Here is a 21,014-nt window from a genome sequence, read left to right as displayed (position 1 = left end):
TTGTACACTGATGTTCGTAGCGACATTCTTCACAGTTGTTAAGAGTTGGAAACAACCTAAATGTCCTTCATCAGATGAGTGGATAAACAAAATGTTGTATATATGCACAATGAAATACGACGCAGCAGTAAGAAGGAATGAGGTTGTAAGACATATGACAACATGGATAAATCTTGAAGACATAATGCTGAGTGAAATAAGCCAGACACAAAAGGAGAGCTGATGTATGTTACCACTAAGGTGAACTCTATGAATAATGTAAAATACCTCTCCTTACATTGTAAAATATAGGGAACCTAGACATAGACGGCAGCCAGTGAAGGGGGAACAATAATCTAATAAGAACACACAAGATATTGAGGGTGATCTTAATGATATGGGAATGCTCAGGTGTGACTATGGTTTATTAATTTTCTTTTGGTAAGGTAGGAGCATACTGGAAGAAATGAAGTTATTTCAGGATATCTGTTTTTCCCATTGCTTTGCTTTGTTTGGAAATTTTTTTTAATTTGATATATAAAGTTAATTTTAAAAAATAAATAAATAGAATGTAACTACTGTGAAAAAAAAAAAAAAATTATAATGAATCCTATCCTGTGTCTGTAATCAAGCTCCGTCTTTTCAATACCTATGCACATTCTAGCTTTCTGATTGTCCTTGTTTCCAGACTTACAAGACCAATCCATTTTTTAAAATACAGTGTGCTAGTGTAAAATATAAATGTGAATGTGTTACACCCGTAAGACACATTGCTGCCTGCTAGAGAATATCCACACAATGCTGTGTTAAGATCCTTTACGATTTGGTTCTTCCTTAAAGAAGCTGAGAGGGCCAAGATGCTGTTTTTTTTGTTGGGATCACAGAAATCATGCATTTCATTTACATAGTTTCTACTCATTTTTCATAATGTGGTTTAAATACCTCTTTTTCCAGGAAACCTTTCCTGACCACTCCCACCCTCCATTAGATGTCCCTAAAACATTTTCTCTTGCCCTAATTTAAGTAATATCTCATAACACATCACATCGTAATTTTCTGTTTACCTATTATTCCCTAGTAGATTGTATAGGCTTGCTAGGCAGAAAAACTCTTTTTTTTCCCCCACTCTTTTAAATTCTCGGTAACTAGAACAATGTCTAACTCATGGCATCAAATTGTTAACTGTTCACTATTAAGTGTTCCACATTCAATATATCATCTGTAATAGCAGAGTTATAATCTAGGACTAAACAATCCAAACCTGTAACTGTGGTTTGATCAGATCTTAGTGAGCCAAGGTAGGCAATAATAACTATATAGTTATTAAAAAAAAAAAAAAAAAGACAGAAGGGGAGGAAAGGAGAAAAGCATGAATAATCAATCTTTGAAAAACACACCTGTTAGTAGAAAGGTTCAGAAATACTTCTTATGTTTACTAGAAACAGTACATATTATTACATTAAGAGCTCAAATAGTTCAATGTTGCTATTGGGGTGTGGGGCAATGGGAGTGGAGAAGAATTACAGGACATAAAGTGGCAATGGGGTTTGGGAGAAAGACCAGAGGCAAAAAATCCAATAAAATTCCATTTACAACGGTCTACATGAGACATATTTGTATGTGAGAGTGGCTGGATACCTTTAAATTAAAATAGAGAATAAAGGAAAAAGGAACAGACGATTTTCCAGAAAAGGGGATAGAAAGGCTTTGGAACAATATGTTTAATTTAAGACACCTATATCACCTAAGTGGAAATGTTAATTAACCAAAAGGTTTGGCGATCAAAAGAACAAGGACTGAAATTTAGATCTGGAAGTGTTTAGCATTTAGGACATGGAGGAGATTCCCCTCATAGGAGAAAAGGAGAACACTGTATCCTTCAAGAATTAAATTGTCTGCCCTTCCTACTTTATATACTCAAAAACATAGGCTACTATGTTAGGGCCGAAGGAAGTACAACTTAATCTTGATGTTACAGTTAAGCCAGTGATCTAAATGATATTTCCATTCTTAAACCTTGCTCTCCTCCAGATTAGGACAGCCTTCTGTCAGATCAGAAAATATTCAATATTTTGAAGCATATAAAATACAAAAGTATAAAATATGGTCCCTGTCTTTAAAGTGATTATAATCTAGCCAGAGTGAAAAGGACTCAAGTAAAAAGAAGGCAATTTCAATCCTAAACATAACTTCATCTAGCACTTGGGCAATTAACAAAATTTAATACTTCCTTCATCTTCCATTAATAGCTTTGGGAAATAGATTATTTAGTTTTGCTTTTAATGGTAATTTTCTGAAAAGCCACTAGATGGCAACATTGCTTTCAGAAAAGTCTGCATTTCTGGAGGATGGTTTCAGTGAACCAGTGTACCTTGCTTGTTCTTAACACTCTAAGACCCCTTTCACTTCTCCATTTTCTCTACTTATTGGATCATAACATTGAAATGAACTGGGCTTTTGGTTGTTTAAGAAACTTTTATTTAGATCAAGGTAATTTTTAGAACCAGAAGGTATTTGTTTTTCTACACTATATATAAATAGGGATTTTAGAGAGCATTTATTCTGAATCCCTCATCTAAAGTTGAAAATAATAAGGTCCAAAGAGATTAAGTTCCAAAATTCCAAAACTAGATTAATGGCAATGCCAAGACTTAAGCCAAAATTCCCTAATTTAGGTCTATTTTCTTATAGTCTCTTCTCTAGAAAATGAAATTATTTTCAATTTATATACATAGCACATTTTGAAAAAATATGGGATATTCACACAAACAGAAAAAGATAATCCATCCTTTGGAAAAGCACTAGAGCAATGACTTGGTAAAATAAAAACTCAGAAAAAGTAAAGTATCATTGTAACAGAAGATCTCAGAAAAAGCTTAACTTAAAATAGATAATGAAAGATTAACAGGTAATCAAGAAATAGGGCAAAAACCTGTCCTCAAGCTCTATAGTTCCCACTACCTAACTGGATAAAGTATGAATACTTTAAAATGAAAGACAGGATTCTTAAAGTTAAAAAGGAAACATTTTCCACCTAATTTTAATCCAGTAGTTCTCTATTATATTGCATTGGAGCACACATGACAGAGGAGGGATGACGCATCCCCGATGTACAATTCCTATTTGCTAGTTGTAACTCCACCCAGTTTTCCTCAAATAAAATAAAATTTAAAAAAAAAATCCAAAATCAAATGAGAGAGATGCTGTAGTTGAGGTTATTACAGTGATAACCTTAAATCTGCTCTAATTGGAAACAAACAAAAAACCTTAGACTGAATTTCTTGAACACTTAAGTTATTCTATCTGTAGTAGCAAATTACTTCAACCTGATGGGCATAGTACAGCAAAGTCTTAACCTTTCTGCTTAAGATAACAAAGTAGGAATATGAATAAAAAAATCATTTGCTGTATGTTTATCATTTGAAGTACATTTTTTGCAAGAAATCTCTAGAAAACTGGGGATAATAAGGAAGTCTGCTAAAGGCAGATTTCTTTTAAAATCAGTATATAACATTATAATTTACTGGAACAATATATGTATTTTAAAGGCATTCCATTCCATTAAGCCTACTTCTCCAAAGAATTTTAAGGAAACTCCACTGGAACCCAACATTCCATTAAAAAAAAAAAAAAAATCAATGGGAAAATGGAGTTTGATATACAGAATTTTGCTCTACAGTTTTTCTGTAATTTATCTATTCCAGATGTAAACAAATATCTGTAAAAACAAAATCTATTAGAAGGAAAATGGAAATTAGCTGTTTTCCAACTCCACTGAAACCTAACAAGAAATTTATATTCAAGCATGACATATACTTGTATTAATAATGGATGCTCTAACTACAGTGAAATCTCAATTATCAGCTAAGCAGATGGAATCCTTAATTAACCAGAATTTCCCCCAAAAGAATAGCAACTGAAATTTAGTCATTCAAAAATTATTTTGAAATTTTAAATTTCAAACTTAAAAAAAAAAAAAAATAGAACCCTTTCCTAAATAAAAATATTGCAAGTATAGCAGGCAAAGCCAATAAAAGCAGAATAGCTTTGACTGAAATAGGTACAGAGGATTAGAGCATATCCAGTCAACCCCCTCCACACCAGTTTTTTTGAGGGGTTTCACGGATCCAAAACACAACATTTGAAAACCTCTACTTTAGAATATTAAAATAATGAGGATAAATTTCAGAATGATGTTACGGGCACTGGAAGATTCAAATAAAGATTCAATGAAAGCACACACCTATTTCTAAGAATTCCAATTAACTGATGTTTCATTATGTTAAATTATGGTGACATTAAAGAAATTACAGAATGGCAGTACTTAAAGAATTTTAGAATTTAAAATATATATATAAAATCTGAAAATAAAGATACATTGCTCTCTGGCAACCAAGCAACAGGCTATACTGACTCTACAGATCTATTAATCCTAATCAAGTCCATAGTTTACTTACAAAAAGTCCACTATTTCACAAAAATATTTTATTGTGAAATTCCGGATTAGTTCTAATACGATGTCATATTTCACTACCACCAGTCACAAAAGGAGCCAGGTGGGATACACACTCCAACTATAGCCAGAGAAGATCCACTCTATACTGACTTACACAATGAACTTTCCCAAAATAGTTTGGGGAGTTAAAAAAAAAAAAAAAAAAAAAAAAAAAATTGTAGATATAACTATAACAAAAAACCTAAGTCTAAAATAATTTTTAAAAGTTTTCAAGTTTAAATAAACATGCAACTTAAAAAGCATATTTCAAGGTTTCTCACTAAACACAAAAATTATTTTAGTGTCTGGACCTCCATTAGAAATTTATATATAAATTTCTAATAACCCCATAAGTTCATTTCAGTCACATTTAAAACTGCCCATTTTAAAAGAAATTCTATTTGACTCTAAGCATTAAAAATTATTTTTAAATTGGGACGATATAACATTTTTTAATTAAAATACTCAATCCTTGGAAAATGAAAGGTTTTGGAGAGGATGTGGAGAAATAGGAACACTTGTTCATTGTTGGTGGTGACGTAAAATGGTGCAAGCCACCATGGAAGACAGTTTGGTGGTTCCTCAGAAAGTTAACTATTCAATTACCGTTTTGAAACAACAATCCTACTTCTAGAGATATACTCAAAGGAACTGAAAGCAGGGCCTTTAGAGATATTTGTGTAGCAGCATTATTCACAATAGCTTAAAGACGGAAGCAACCCAAGTGTCCATCAACCAATGCATGGATAAACAAAATGTGATACATACGTACAATGGAAAATTATTCAGCTCTAGAAAGGAATGAAGTTCTGACACATGGATGAACCTTGAAGACATCATGTTGAGTGAAATAAGCCAGAAACAAAAGGACAAATATTGTATTTTCTCACTGATTTGAAACAACTAGAATAAACAAATTCATAGAGACAGAAGCTAGAGATACCAGGGGCCGGAGTGGGAGTATGGAATGGGGAGTTAATGCTTAATTTGCTCCGAGTTTCTATTTGGGGTGATGGAAAAGTTCTGGTAATGATAACATTGTGAATGAAATTAACAGCAATGAATTATGTATTTGAATGTGATTAATAGGGAGAAAATTTAGGTTGGATATATGTTGGATATAAGTTACTAGAAAAATGTTTTTAAAAACCATAGGACTATGCAACATAAACAGTGAACCCTAATGTAAACTATGGACTACAGTCAATAATATAATTATAATAAAATTGTTATATCAATTGTAACAAAGTTACCACATTAATGCAAAGTGTTAATAATAGGGGTCACTGTGGGGGTGGGGGTATAAGGGAACTTATTTTTCTCCATGATTTTTCTGTAAACTTAAAACTTCTCTTTAAAAAGTAAATTATAGGTGATGAATGTACAACTATGTAATGGTACTGTAAACAATCGAAAGTACAATTTGTTTTGTATGACTGCGTGGTATGTGAATATATCTCAATAAAATGATGATTAAAAAAAAAAAAAGTAAATTAGAAGATTAGTCAACTCAATATAGTATAAAACTTCATTATTTCAAACAAACCAGGAAAAGTAAATTTCCCTTTTATAAAAAATACACTATTGATACGGTGTTCTGAATATAGATAGCTTTTAAAACTGGACTCTAATGTCTAAAATATTCATTTGAAATTACTCTTACCTTTCTTCTGAGCTATACAATCGAGCAAGTCCAAAATCTGCAAGTTTTATCTGCCCTCTGGTAAAAGTAAGACAAGATGTACAAAAGGTATTAGTCTACTTTGCATTGATCATACACAGTTATATCCTGTTCCTATAAAATAAACTTCAGGTGTGATCACACTGCAGTACCATCAACATCCTACTTAACAGGAAAAGGTAGCAGAAGATAAATTCACAAAAAGATAAGGTAAAGAAAATTAGTATTTTGCTTTGGCTATTTCAATTACTATTCAGTACTATTAAAATAGTGCTATCATTACACTATAGTACTGTTATTACTACTATTATGATAATAGTACCAGTGTAATAGTATACCAGGACTATTCAATTATTTAAAAACTTTACGTTGACTAAAATATAACTATGCGTTAATTTCTACGAATACACAGCAATAAGACAAATTACTAGTTCAATTCAAGTAAGCAATGGTTATGAACCAAATCATGTATCATTTTAAATTTATGTTTACTTTTCTAATATGTGTAGGAACTAGGTACATAGAATACTTTCTATTTATTATAATCAGAACTAAAAGCAGTCCTCACTAAAACTAACGAATAGTATCAACTGTACTAAAAGTATCAGAGTTCAAATTAGCGAAATATTTAACATGAACTTAAAATACTTATTTATGTGTATATACACATACATGGATATACTTGCTTCACAAAAAGTTCACTTTAAAACTGGGATGACTGTTTCAAAAAATTAACAATATAAAATCTACTCAAGCTAAAGATGAAATCATATTAATTAATAGACGATTCATCTTATCTGGAAGAATATTAAATTTAAAAGTAAATTAAATATTCTTTTACATACATTATTATATACATACATTATTTTGAAGATTAACTAAAGTACATTTAACATAATTTTAGTGGTAACTCAAGCCATAATACTGATTATGTTAAAAGAGAAGCTTTATTTTAACAGAATCAAGCTACACATTACATAACACTCATTTAAACATATATATTAAGTTCATATCCATACCTATTATTTAGAAGAATATTTGAACACTTAATATCTCTATGCAAAAAGTTCTTCTTATGACAGTAATCCAGACCTTCCATGAGTTGTCTCATAAATGACTTTATGTGGTTTTCATTAAAATGAACTAAGCCTGATTCCAGCAGTCCCATCAGATCATGGTCCATATATTCAAACACCAGATAAAATGCACCTAAGAATGAGAAAACATTAAAGATTTTCATTCTCGCCCATTCACTACAGACATCAAATTTTTAAAATTAAAATGCTGGGGGGAAGTGAATACTGGAAATGAAGTGCTACTTTGTCACTTTAGTAACATTCATCTTTTCTTCTGAATTTAAAATCAACAAATGAATCCCAAGGAAATATCTAACTCAGTTTTCTTCTGCTAAAACTGTAAAATCAACCCTGCTGATTTCCACACTACATATTTTCTGGGTGTGATTAATGCAAAAGAAATTCTTAAATGTTTTAGACATCAAACAAGTTGTTTTTCAGCAGAATCTGAATAAAATCAGAGTTAATGAAATAATATTTAAGTCATTAAAAGAATTACTTTTAATATAAAGCGGGTCAAATGGACTTGAGGTGACTTTGATTAATCATCAATAAACATAATTTAATTCTGCTTAAACAGTTCGACAGAATTTGAAAGCATAAAAATCACAAATGCATCTTATAAAACCCATTTAATCCTGTTACCAAAATAGCACATAGCGCACACACCTAAAATATACAATTGTACTTAATCTAATAATAAAATTCATTACATCTGTTTTTCAAAGGAGAAAAACTCTAATATCATGCCAAAAGAGGCATGTGAAGAAAATTTACTATCAGATCCTATTTTTAAAAAAACAATACACTATTGATTGTATGCTTTGTATGAATGTATGATACATGAATATATCTCAATAAAATTGAATTATTAAATAAAAAAATACAAAGAACTCTCAGTACATATGCAATAGAAGATTCTTTCTTAAAAGTTTATTTTCTACATTAAAAAAAATTTATTATGGTATCCCTCTGAAATCAATAGCCAATGTCATATTTAATAGTAAAATGCTAGGTGTTGCATACAAGACAAAAATAGAACTCTTCTGGAACTTAGTAAATAAAATTAATGAAAAAGCATAAATACTGAAAGAGATAAAAATATAATTACTAGTACATGAAATAATTATTCTCCAGAAAAATCCAAAAGAATAAAGAGATAATAGATAGCTTAGAGAAGATCTAAATACAAAAAGCAAAAGACTTCATATATGTCAGCAACAATTCATTTGAAAATAAAATTTAAATGACTCCTTTCGCAATAGGGAAAAAAAAATACAAGTAACCAGGAATAAAGTTTAACAAGAATTGTATAAATTGACTGAGAAACATAAAATTGTAGAATTCTGTAATTTTAAGCAATTACAATAAAAGAACCTATATGGTTTGTTTTTGTTTTCTTTTGCTGGGGGTCAGGAGACACTTAACTTGACAAAACAATTCTAAAATTCACCTTGAAGAAAAAACAAAAACCAGAGTACCAGCCAAAACATTTCTGAAAATAATCACTTGCCCTACCAGAAATTAATATAATTTGTCATACTGTAGGGCTACACAGAACACAAGAATATGAGATACCCTAGAACACAAACCTCAAATATATATGATAATTAGGTTATGAAAACAGCCATTTTATGTCAGCGAAGAAAGAATAGGCAAAATGGAATTAGGACAAATGTGTAACTCCATAGGGAAATGGGGAGTTATACCAAAGGCAAAACCCGTAAAAAATTGGTAAATTTCACTAAATAAAAATTTAGAATCATTACCTAAGAAAAACAATATGAGCTAGAGACGAAAGGCAAATGATAAACTGGAAAAAAATATTTGTAACATACAACAGAGTAATACCCTTAATATAAAAGGAAATCTTATAAACCAGTACAAAAAAGACCAATCTCACAAAGGAAAGTTAAAAATAAAATGAACTGTAAATATGCAAAAGAATGTATATGTCCAATAAACATGAAAATGTATTTAATCTATTAATGAAAACATACAATTCAAAACAACTTTTACCTAACAAGAAAGAATTTCAAAAGAAAGACAATGTGCAGAATTAGCAAAAGTGTGAAGTAAGTAGGCACTATTATATAAGGCTATTGGTAGTAAATTGGTATAAATATTCAGAAAACAATTTGGTGATATGTATCATAGCTTTAACATTTACATACTCCTTTACCTAGTGTGTCAGTTTGAAACTGTTATGGACCCCAAAAGAGCCATGAACATTTAATCCAATCTTACTGGGTGGAAACTTTTCATTGAGTGTTTCCATGGAGATGCGACTCACACAACTGTGGGCGAAAACTCTGATTAAATTATTTCCATGGAGGTGTGGACCGGCACATTCAGGGTGGATCTAGATTAGTTCACTGGAGTATTTAAGAGAGCTAAGAGCTGACACAGATGCTGACTCTGAGAGATGCTTAGAGTTGCAGACAGAAGGACGTTTGGAGATGCTAAACTACGAGTCAAAGTCCAGAGTTTGCCCCAGAGAAGCTAAGAGAGGACACCCAGACGCTAAGAGAAAAACACCCTCGGAGAAAGAAGCAACAACGCACAGGAGCTGAGAGAAAGAAGCTAAGACAAAAGATAGAGATATTTTGGAGAAAGGCATTTTGAAACACAATCTGGGAGCAAAAGACCAGCAGACGCAAGCCAAGTGTTCCAGATACCACTAGCCTTCCTTCAGTAAGGTATCCTCTTGTTGATGCCTTAGTTTGGACACTTTTCTGGCCTTAGAACTGTAAATTTGGAACCTAATAAATCCCCTTTATAAAAGTCAATCCATTTCTGGTATTTTGCTTAATGGCAGCATTAGCAAACCAGGAACACCTAGCAATTACATTTATAAGAAACTAAAGGTAGCAAAGATTTAGCTATTAGCATGCTCACTGCAGCAATGTTTAATAAAACACTCGAAACCAAAACATTCAGAAAAAAAACGTTATTATGTCTCTTCTATACCAAGCAACTTTGAAGACTATTGTAGAGGTACAATTACTGACAGGGAAACATATTGATGATGTTGAATAAAAGTAAGCAGATTATAAGTCAAGAACAAAACAAGAATCCCCACTATATCTGCTATTATTTAATAATCTTGTATTGGTGGTACTACGTAACAGTTACACAACGGAAAGCATTTAGAGCTGGGATGTCCAATACAGTAGCTACTAGCCACATGTGGCTATTAAACACCTGAAATGTGGCTAATCTAAATGTGCTCTAGGTATAAAACATGTGCTGGATTTTTTTAGACCTGGTACCAAAAAAAATCTCATTAATAATATGTTATATTGATGATATATTGAAATGATCTACTGGAAATATTGGGTTAAGTAATATTTATTATTAAAATTAATTCACCTATTCTTTTTTTAATGAGGCTACCAGATTATTTAGGATAAAATATAATGGCTCCCATTATATTTCTATTAGACAGTGTTTCATTTGAGGTATAATGATTGAAATAAGAAAGCTAAAACTGTCTCTATATGTGGATGATATGATTTTTGTCTCTGAAACACCATAAACATTCCATGAAATAACTTACAAGCAGTAACACAATTTAGAAAAGTAGAATATAACATACAGTAGTCATATACATTAACTACCAGTTAAAAGATAAAGACCCCATCGATAACAGCAAAAACAAAGAAACAAAACACTCATGAACAAAACTCATCACAGTTAAACTATAAAACACTCCTACTATAAGACAGAAAAGCAGAAATGAAAAAAATGGATACATTCTTGGAAAGTGTATATAATAAAGATGCTGATTTTCCCTAAGCTGACTTATAAACTGAGTACAATAAACAAGTTAATATTATATTCATATAGAAAAATAAGAAAGAATAGCAATGAAAAAACACCTGAAAGAGAAAGGGAAAGCCGGGCATTAGCCCTACCAGACATTAAAACATTATAAATTTCTACAAGTAAAAATTATGATACCAGTAAATGAACATGAAATAAATAGAAAAACCAGAAAAATACTCAAGTGCTATGGATTTAGCATATCATAAAGGCTGTATATCAAATCAGTGTAGACGGACTTATCAATTAGTGGTACTGGGTCAACTGAATAGCCAGATAGAATAAGAGAAAACTGGTCTGTTCCTCACAATATATATTAGAATAAGTTATCTAAATATAAAAAATAAAACCAAACAATTCTTTGAAACACACACACACACACACATACACAGAATTCCTTAATAACCCAGAGAGGAGAAAACTTTCCAGAGTAGGAGTCAATGCCCAGAAGCAATAAGGGGAAAAGGCTGATAAAGGTGATTATGAAAAATAAAGCTTTTTTGCAAGGCAAAAGAAACAGCAAAGACAAAATACAGCAAACAGGAAAAAAATTCATTTTTAATTTATATTCCAAATGATTAATTTCCATTATAAAGAGTCTTTCTAAATTGAAAAGAAAAAAGATTAATAACTATACAGAAAAATAGGCCAAAAAGGACAGTTTACAAAAAAAATCAGTGCAAATGGTCCTAAAACTAACGAAAAGTTGCCCAACCTTGCTGATAATAGTCTCTTCATATTAAAATTCCATCAAGATACCAAATTGACAAAAAACCAAAAATATGACAACATAAGCTAATGGCAAAGCTTTGAGGAACACTCATACATTACTAGTGAGAATACGAAATGATACAACTACTGTGGAAGAAAATTTGACAATAAGTAGATAAATTACTTATTTCCCTTTGCCCAACAATCCCAATTCTAGGAACCTGTCCCCCAAATTCACTGTCAAAAATACAAAATGATGTATATATAAAGGTATATTCAGTGCAGAACTTTTTCTAATAGCAAGACTAGAAATAATCCAAATGTCCATCAATAACAGGAGGCTGGTTGAATAAACTACAGTACATTCACATGGTGAAGTACTATGCAGTCACAAAAAGGAACGAGGACGATTTCTATATACTGATACGGAATAGTCTTCAGGTCATATGGTTAAATGCAAAGAACAAGGCACAACAGAACACTTATAATATGCTACCTTCATATAAAAAGGTGCATGGAGGGAGGTGGATATATAGAAAAGAAATACTGGACAGATGAATCAAACACTAAAATAAATAGTTACCTAGGCATAGGGGAGAGAACAAGTTGAGAGGAATGGAAGTGGTACTATTCTGGATGCCTGTTTGGAACCCTTACATAAATGTTTAAAATAATTAAAACATATCATATCATTAAACCAAAGAGGGTAAAAAAGCCATCCCTAAAAACTGGAAAGTAATGAACCTAAATATGTATCAAATTGGTTGCATAAATTACAAAACAATTATTTCAAATAAATCTAAAATATAGTATTTTGACTATAATTCCTTAGTGGGGTATGTTCTAAGAACAAAAAGAACCACTAAGAAATCTTAAACTGCATTTTTAGTCATTTTCTTACTAATTAGCATTGTTATCTTGAAATTATTTTATGTATATTGTAAGGTAAAGCAAACTGTGTTAATATCTTAGGAACTAAGATTTTTATAGTGTAAAAGAAAGACAAGTATAAGATCAACTAAGTATAAATCCTGCACTTTTAAATTGAAATTGCAATCATCTATGGTAGCCAGCCTTCAAGACGGTCGTGATCCTCATCTGCTAGTCCATGCCCTCCCACACTGAATCAGGACTGGGCCATGTGACCAACAGAATATGGCAGAAATGATGGTGTCTGACCACCAAGGTTAGGTCATAAAGACATTGCAGCTTCCACCTTGGTTTGCTCGATCATTCGCCTTGGCCAGTAACCAAGCTGTCAGGATACCCAAACAGCTCTGTGGAAACGTTAATGTGAAGAGGAAGTGAGACCGCCCACCAACTGGGGAATCACAACCTACCAGTCATGTGAGTGAGCAACCTTGGAATTGGATTCTCCAGTCTCAGTCAGGCATTCCGGTGACAGCAGCCCCCAGCCAACATCTCACTGCAATCTCATGAGAAACCCCAAGCCAAAACTGTCCAGCCAGGCCGCTCCCAAATTCCTGACCCACAGGCAAACCGCAAGAGATAATATAATGATTATTATTGTTTTATGCTGCTAAGTCATGGAGTGATTTGTTTCATGGCATTATAATATCACTATGGACTCATAATGTATTTTTTCCCTTTCTTAAAAAAAACAACTGATTTCCTAGTTCAGTCCATTAGAAAGACCTAAAAGCAAATAACAACCCAGCAGTAATGAGCACCCCCAGCACCCAGATTGTGGTCTCCAAATTATTTCCAGCAAAAAGAACTAGGGCTCCTTGGAAAAATGCCTAATCCCAGGTCTGAAGCAGGAAATGTACAATTTCATCCTGGGAAATATTATGCCAGAAAGCAAAGAAGTGATAAAGGCTTTTAGGTTCTGTCAAAGGACACAGGGGCCAACTTAAAGGTGCTCATTACTATCCAAAGTATGGGGCAATTTGAGCATCAAAAAGAATTACTGAAACAGATATCATATATCACTGAATCCATAATGACACTAAAATAAAACAAAACAACTTTGTCACCTCTGGAGGCTTCTGGGATACCTAATTATTCTCAAAATTCATTAACAAAGAGAAAGACTTCCACAGTAGTTGTATCATTTCGTATTCTCACTAGTAATGAACTATTTCAGGGTAAATAGTTGACAAAGAAAAGTTCTTTATGGAAAATTGCAGCTCATAAATGCACAAGAAATGACAACTCAGAAAACCATCATTTTTCAACACTAAATGAAATACTAGATAGAGGCAACTATCATCAAATGGCTGCTAAAGCTGCAAGATGAAAAATTAATGGAGAAGGTATAAATGGGTGGATCAGGATAGCAATACCTGAAGTCATGGATCAACTTCAACATCATAATAAGGGGACAACCAAACATTCTGTGACTGTTCATGATGTGCAATAGGTACCTACTGGCATCACTTTTGATGTATAATTTCCAAAAGAACTGAACCTATACTTCTAAATCTAATTATCATTTATAAGAAATAAGAAAGATAGAGGAACAAGCTAATCAACAACAACAAAAAAAAACATTGAGCCAAATCCGAAAAGTAGTCTCTTGTCAAATAAATGAAATGAAATTTTTAAAATAAGAGAAAAAATTAAAAGAAACTTAAGATACTAATTAACCATACAATGTATGAACCTTGTTTGCATCCAGATTCAAAGAAGGCAACTATATGAAACATTTTTGAGACATCTGGGTAAATGTAAATGTGGACTGGTAAGTGATATTATAAAATTATTACACAGTTTGTTAGACATGATGTCTTTTTCTTTTTTTTAAATAACCATAATGTCATTAACTACTAAAGAACTAAAGATAGATAATCAATTATATATGGTTAAAATATGCCCTGGGAGCCACTTAAAAATAATCCAGCAAAGGAAAAAAAAAAGGGGGGAGGAGAGGGAGATAAAAAAAATAAGATTGGACTGCCCTCCCCCCTACGTGGGATCAGACACCCAGGGAAGTGAATCTCCCTGGCAACGTGGAATATGACTCCCGGGGAGGAATGTAGACCCGGCATCGTGGGATGGAGAACATCTTCTTGACCAAAAGGGGGATGTGAAAGGAAATGAAATAAGCTTCAGTGGCAGAGAGATTCCAAAACGAGCCGAGAGATCACTCTGGTGGGCACTCTTACGCACACTTTAGACAACCTTTTTTAGGTTCTAAAGAATTGGGGTAGCTGGTGGTGGATACCTGAAACTATTAAACTACAACCCAGAACCCATGAATCTCGAAGACAGTTGTATAAAAATGTAGCTTATGAGGGGTGACAGTGGGATTGGGAATGCCATAAGGACCAAACTCCACTTTGTCTAGTTTACGGATGGATGTGTAGAAAAGTAGGGGAAGCAAACAAACAGACAAAGGTACCTAGTGTTCTTTTTTACTTCAATTGCTCTTTTTCACTCTAATTATTATTCTTGTTATTTTTGTGTGTGTGCTAATGAAGGTGTCAGGGATTGATTTAGGTGATGAATGTACAACTATGTAATGGTACTGTAAACAATCGAAAGTACAATTTGTTTTGTATGACTGCGTGGTATGTGAATATATCTCAATAAAATGATGATTAAAAAAAAAAAATAAAACTCAAAAAAAAAAAAAAAAAAAATAAGATTGGTAAAATGCTGATAATGGCTAAATCTGAAGTAGGGATACACTGGAATTCATTTTACTATTTTTTTCTATTTGTACATGTTTGAACATTTCTGTAATAATGACTTAAATATATGAAACAAAAATAAAGTAAAATTTTAGAAAGCTTTGAAATTATCCTGAATTAAGGAATAAATTTTGTTAACATTTTTTTATATGTAGTTTTTATTTTTATCAAGGTTATGTATTTCTGTAGTTTAATGCAATGTTCTTCAAACTGTGGGTCATGAAATCAGATTAGAACTTCCTGATCTGCATTTCTAAGTTTTTGTATGGCTTGTTATTTTTTCTACACTGTATTTAAACATGACTAAAATAATATTTCATATTTTTAAAATATAGCATACCAAGTAAAATTTCATTTTGGTAGGAAATTATACACATACATATGTTTAAAAAAATGTTGAATATCAAAATTCTAAAAGCAGTTTATCTCCCAGCATGAGTAGTTGGATGATTTTACTTTCTTCTTTTTGCTGCCATTTTCTGACTCTTCTACAATGAATACAAATAATAATTTTCAAAATATTAAAAATTGTGCCTAATATATAAATTGACAAGGATTTTTTTTAAAAGAAAAGGATTTAAAAACCCCCAACCAATTGAAAGAAAATGGCAATGTCAGTTTTCCTAGAGGAAACTGAAGTGGTAAATGAACATAAACAAGGAACTCCATACCTCACCTGTAATCAAGAAAATACAAAATAACAATGAGATGGCATTTTTCAAATCAAACTGATAATATCCAGTCATAGCCAAGATGAAAAGAAACTCATACACTGCTCCAATCTTTTAGGAAAGTAATCTGATAATATCTATTAATTAAAAATTCAAATACCCTTTGATTTAGCAATCCCTCTTTTGGGAGTAAACCTAAAAAGATAATAGCAAAAATACACAAATAGAGGGGCAAGGATGTTTGCAGCAGTATTGTTTGTAATGGAAAAAAGATGGGAAAACTTGAATATCCATTAATAGAGAAATGGTTGAATAAATCTGTTCTAGCCATACTGTAGCATATTATTCAGCTATTTAAATGAAAGGTTTATCACCTGGAGATATTTTGTATTATATAATAAAAAAAAGTAAAATAGAGTAAAAAACAATTAGCAACAACAAAACCCTTTCTGTGTTCATATATGTATCTGAGGGGCTCTGGGCCTCTGCCCTTCTGTCAGACTTGGCATCTGCCAGACTCTGTGTCTCTATTTTCTTTCTGCCAATGATTACAATGAACTCATTTTATTTTATAATTCTTAGAGGGGAACTTTATTTTGAAAAGGAAATTTTTAAAGAATTTATAGGTAAAAGTCCTTAAAATACAAGACCTTTTAAATCAGTAAAAGCTAATCACAATAAGCTCTATAAAGGCAAAGCAATTAATAAGAACCAATGAGAAAACAACTCCAGGCGAACAAATGATTATGTTACTGCACTTCTGATCTCCCTTATTCAGTAGACCGTATGGCTATTTTTCACTGTAATTAAGAAAGGCCTTTAAATGTCTGCCCTACCTATAGATGGGGGGGAGGGGGCACAATAGTAAGAGGTCAACCCAGGCATCTGAGGACCTGGGAATAACAATGAACATGACTTCTAATTGGTGGAAACCCACCCTCAACCCCAGAACAACCTCGACCTATTGGAACATTCTAAGACCATAATGCCATTTAAAATTGGACCTCCCTACTCCACACCTCTTATTTTGCTAAGACTGTTTCTGCTGACTTGATGGAAAACCCAATGTGCACTGGCTTAAGCAAAAATGGTAATTTATCAATCTTCTAAACTTTCTACTTTGTTTTAGGGTACAGAATGAAACAACTTCAAAATCCTATGACAACTGTGGATCACACTCCCTTTATCCAGTGTATGGATGGATGAGTAGAAAAATGGGGACAAAAACTAAATGAAAAATAGGGTGGGGGGATGATCTGGGTGTTCTTTTTTACTTTTATTTTTTACTCTTATTTTTATTTTTATTTTTTCTGGTATAAAGAAATGTTCAAAAAATAGATTGAGGTGATGAATACACAACTATATGATGGTACTATGAAGAGTTGATTGTACACCACGGATGACTGTAAAATATGTGAATATATCTCAATAAAACTGAAATTAAAAAATTACCTTAAAATAAAATCCCTCCCCCCTCCTCCCCAAAAAATACCCTATGGCAAGAGCCCAGGTTCCTTCTCTCCATTTCTCAGTGCTGGCTCTATTCTCAGGACCCACACTGTCTCAAGATGGTTGCTGCAGCAGCAATAGCCCCTTCTTGTTCTCAGGTTCACATTACTACAAATTAAATCTCAGCACAAGTCTCAACCCCATGGACAGGAGAACTGTGAGACTCTAGTTGGGTAGATTTGAGTAACATGCCCCTTGGGAACTGGTAGTGACATTGGTTCTACACCTACTTGGACCAAGAACAGATGAGCAGTGTATGGACGATGAGTGGAAAATGGGGACAAAAGTTAGATGAAGAATAGGGTGGAATGGAGGGGATGGAAAGTTTTGGGTGTTCTTTTTTGCTTTTATTTTTATCTTGGAGTAAGGAAAAGGTTCAAAAACTAATTCTGGTGATGAACGCACAACTGTATGATGGTGCTGTAAATAACTGACTGTACACTGTGGATGACTGTAGGGTGTGTGGATATATCTGACTGTAGGGTGTGTGGATATATCTTAATAAAACTGTATTTAAAAAAATAAATGAACAACGGGGGAGGACAGGGAATTGGGTGTTTTGGATGTTCTTTTTTATTTTAATTTTTATTTTATTTTTTGGAGTAATGAAAATGTTCAACGATTGATTGTGGTGATGGATGCACAACTATGTGATAATACTGTGAACAACTGATTGTACACTCTGGAGGACTGTATATTATGTGACTATATCTCAATAAAATTGCATTAAAAAAAAAAAACCAGATGAGAAATGGATCTTCAGTCAAACAAAGCCTCTAACCCAAGGCTGGTAGAGGAAGAAGGGTAAACTGGTGGTGGGTAGCCCCAAAACATATGCAAATACAGTATCTATCCCAAAGTAGGGCCAGTAACAAACTATACTCCCTTTGGGAGGCAATAGTCACAAGTGGCTCTTGAGCACCAAAAATATGGCTAGATCCAACTATGATGAAACATACTGTAAATACACAATATACTATGAAAAAATGCACAATATCTTAATAACTTTAATATTTATATTAATTACATGCGGAAATAATATCTTGGATATATTAGTTTAAGTAAAATAAACTCTTAAAAATAATTTCACCTCCTTTTAATTTTTTAAATAGTTTCCAGAAAAATTTACATTTACCTACATAGTTAGCATTATTTGTCTACGGAACCAAAAAAAAAACATAAAATCACTTGCCTGACCACTTAACAGCTTAGACAGAAAGCAGATAATTCATATATAACTTGAAGTAGTTTGTTTTTTAAGAAGTTAACAAAACAAAACAATATCTTAAAGCAAATAGTTTGACTACCACTTTAAGCATCACAGTAGTTTATTTACTCATATTATTTCCCAATTACATTCCAAATATTTTCATTTTAAAATGAAGGCTGGGAAGGTGATCATGACAAGCCTCAGCAATATAAAACAATCACAGAAAATGTCTAAGAAATCTACTTAACCCATCCCTTTCAAGAGCATGCTTTGACTGTTTCAAGCTAAAAAGAAAAAACTGCTTTAAGTAAAAGGTTCTTGTAGGCAAGGTAAAGGAATTTTGTGATCATTTATGGGATCATTCACAGCACAAGGGAAGAATGAAAGACTACTTCAAATTTGTTAAAATGGTATCTTTACATAGAATTTTTCTACCTTTCAATTTTACTGTTGAGGTACTTTTGTTCTCTAAAAAGATATGGTTAGCTAATACCACTTTTACTACTAAAATACTGTCCCCATACAGTTAGCATTTAAGAGAGATGCTATTAGTGTTTTCATGACTGTTAACACAGATAAGGAAGAATTAGAGAGAAAACAATGAAAAACAGCCAAGTAGGACCAAGAAGTGACCAATGACTAGTCGTCTTCTCTACTACAGACAGTAAGAGTCTAAACCTTAGCTTATTTTGGCAACACAAAAATTGATTCCCATAGAAAAAATACCTGTTAGGTGAACCCTGACCTCACATTGTATACAAAATTTAACTCAACCTATGTATAAGAGCTAAACCATAACACTCTTAGAAGAAAACATTGATGTAAATATTCATGACCTGGGATTTGACAATGGATTCTTAAATATGACACCAAATATAACAAAAACAACAACAGAAATGAATTGGACTTTAATCAAAATTAAAAACTTTTGTGCATCAAAATATATTATCAAGAAAGTGAAAACACAACCTAAAGAATGAGAAAAAATATTTGCAAATCATATTTGATAAAGGCTGGTATCCAGAATAGACAGAACTCTTCCAACTTAAGAACAAAAATGACAAACCACCTACACCAGTTTGGATGTTTTATGGCCCCCAAAACAACATTATCATATATATATGTATATATTTTTTTATTGAGATTGTTCACATACAACTATCCAAAGATCCGAAGTGTACAATCAATTGCTCATGGTACCATCACATAGCTGTGCAACCATCAATACAATTTTTTTTTTTCAATTTTTAGAACATTTTCATTATGCCAGAAAAGAAATAAAGACCAAAACAAAGAGAAGGAAACTCAGATCCTCCCATACGTCTAACCACTCCCCCCTCCATTACTGATTCACAATTTTGGTATAGTACATTGGTTACTGTTAATGAAAGAATGTTAAAATACTACTAACTGTAGTATACAGTCTGCAATAGGTATATAGTTTTTCCCTATATGCCTCTCTATTATTAACTTCTACTTATAGTGTCATACATTTGTTCTAGTTTCTGAGAGAGATTTCTAATATTTGTATAGTTAATCACAGACACTGTCCACCACAAGATTCACTGTCTTATATATTCCCATCTTTTAACCTCAGCTTTCCTTCTGGTGACATGCATGACCCTGAGCTTACCCTTTCCACCACCTTCACACAACTTTCAGCACAGTTACTTACACGGTTAGTTATTCTCACAACATTCTACCATCACCCCTGTCCATTTCCAAACATTTAAGTTCAACCTAGTTGAACATTCTATTCTTAATAAGCAACTGCTCCCCATTCTTTGGCCTCATTCCATATCGTGGTAACTTATATTTCAGGTCTATGAGTTTACATATTATAATTAGTTCATATAAGTGAAATCCTGCAATTTTTGCCTTTATGTGTCTGTCTTATTTCAATCAATATAGTGCCTTCAAGGTTTCTTCATCAACCCATTTCTTTTTAGATGGTTTTGTTCACACACCATACATTCCATCCTAAGTAAACAACTGTTGGTTCAATGTATAGTCACATATTTACGTATTTATCATCATCACCACTATCCATACAAGGACATCTCCAATTCTTCCATAAAGATGGAGGAAGAGTCAAAGAAAAGAAGGCAGAGAGGCAAAAGAAAAAGAAAAGAGAAAGAGAGAGAGAAAAAAAAAGAAAACGAAACTTGATAGCTAGAAAGTGGCAAAAGGAAAGACAGCAT

General features: G+C 32.5%; 1 protein-coding gene across 1 annotated transcript in view; it reads right to left on the bottom strand.

The window, feature by feature from the left end:
* CDK13 (cyclin dependent kinase 13) overlaps positions 1-21,014 on the bottom strand; it is a 116,554-nt gene that overhangs the window by 32,553 nt on the left and 62,987 nt on the right. The window contains 2 exon segments of the mRNA XM_037837126.1: positions 6,138-6,194; positions 7,175-7,364. Of these exon segments, the coding sequence (XP_037693054.1) occupies positions 6,138-6,194; positions 7,175-7,364 (247 nt within the window).

The sequence above is a fragment of the Choloepus didactylus genome, chromosome 5, assembly GCF_015220235.1.
Source record: "Choloepus didactylus isolate mChoDid1 chromosome 5, mChoDid1.pri, whole genome shotgun sequence".
Taxonomy (NCBI): domain Eukaryota; kingdom Metazoa; phylum Chordata; class Mammalia; order Pilosa; family Megalonychidae; genus Choloepus; species Choloepus didactylus.
The sequence above is the reverse complement of the archived record's forward strand: the minus strand, read 5'-3'. Positions and strand labels throughout refer to the sequence as shown.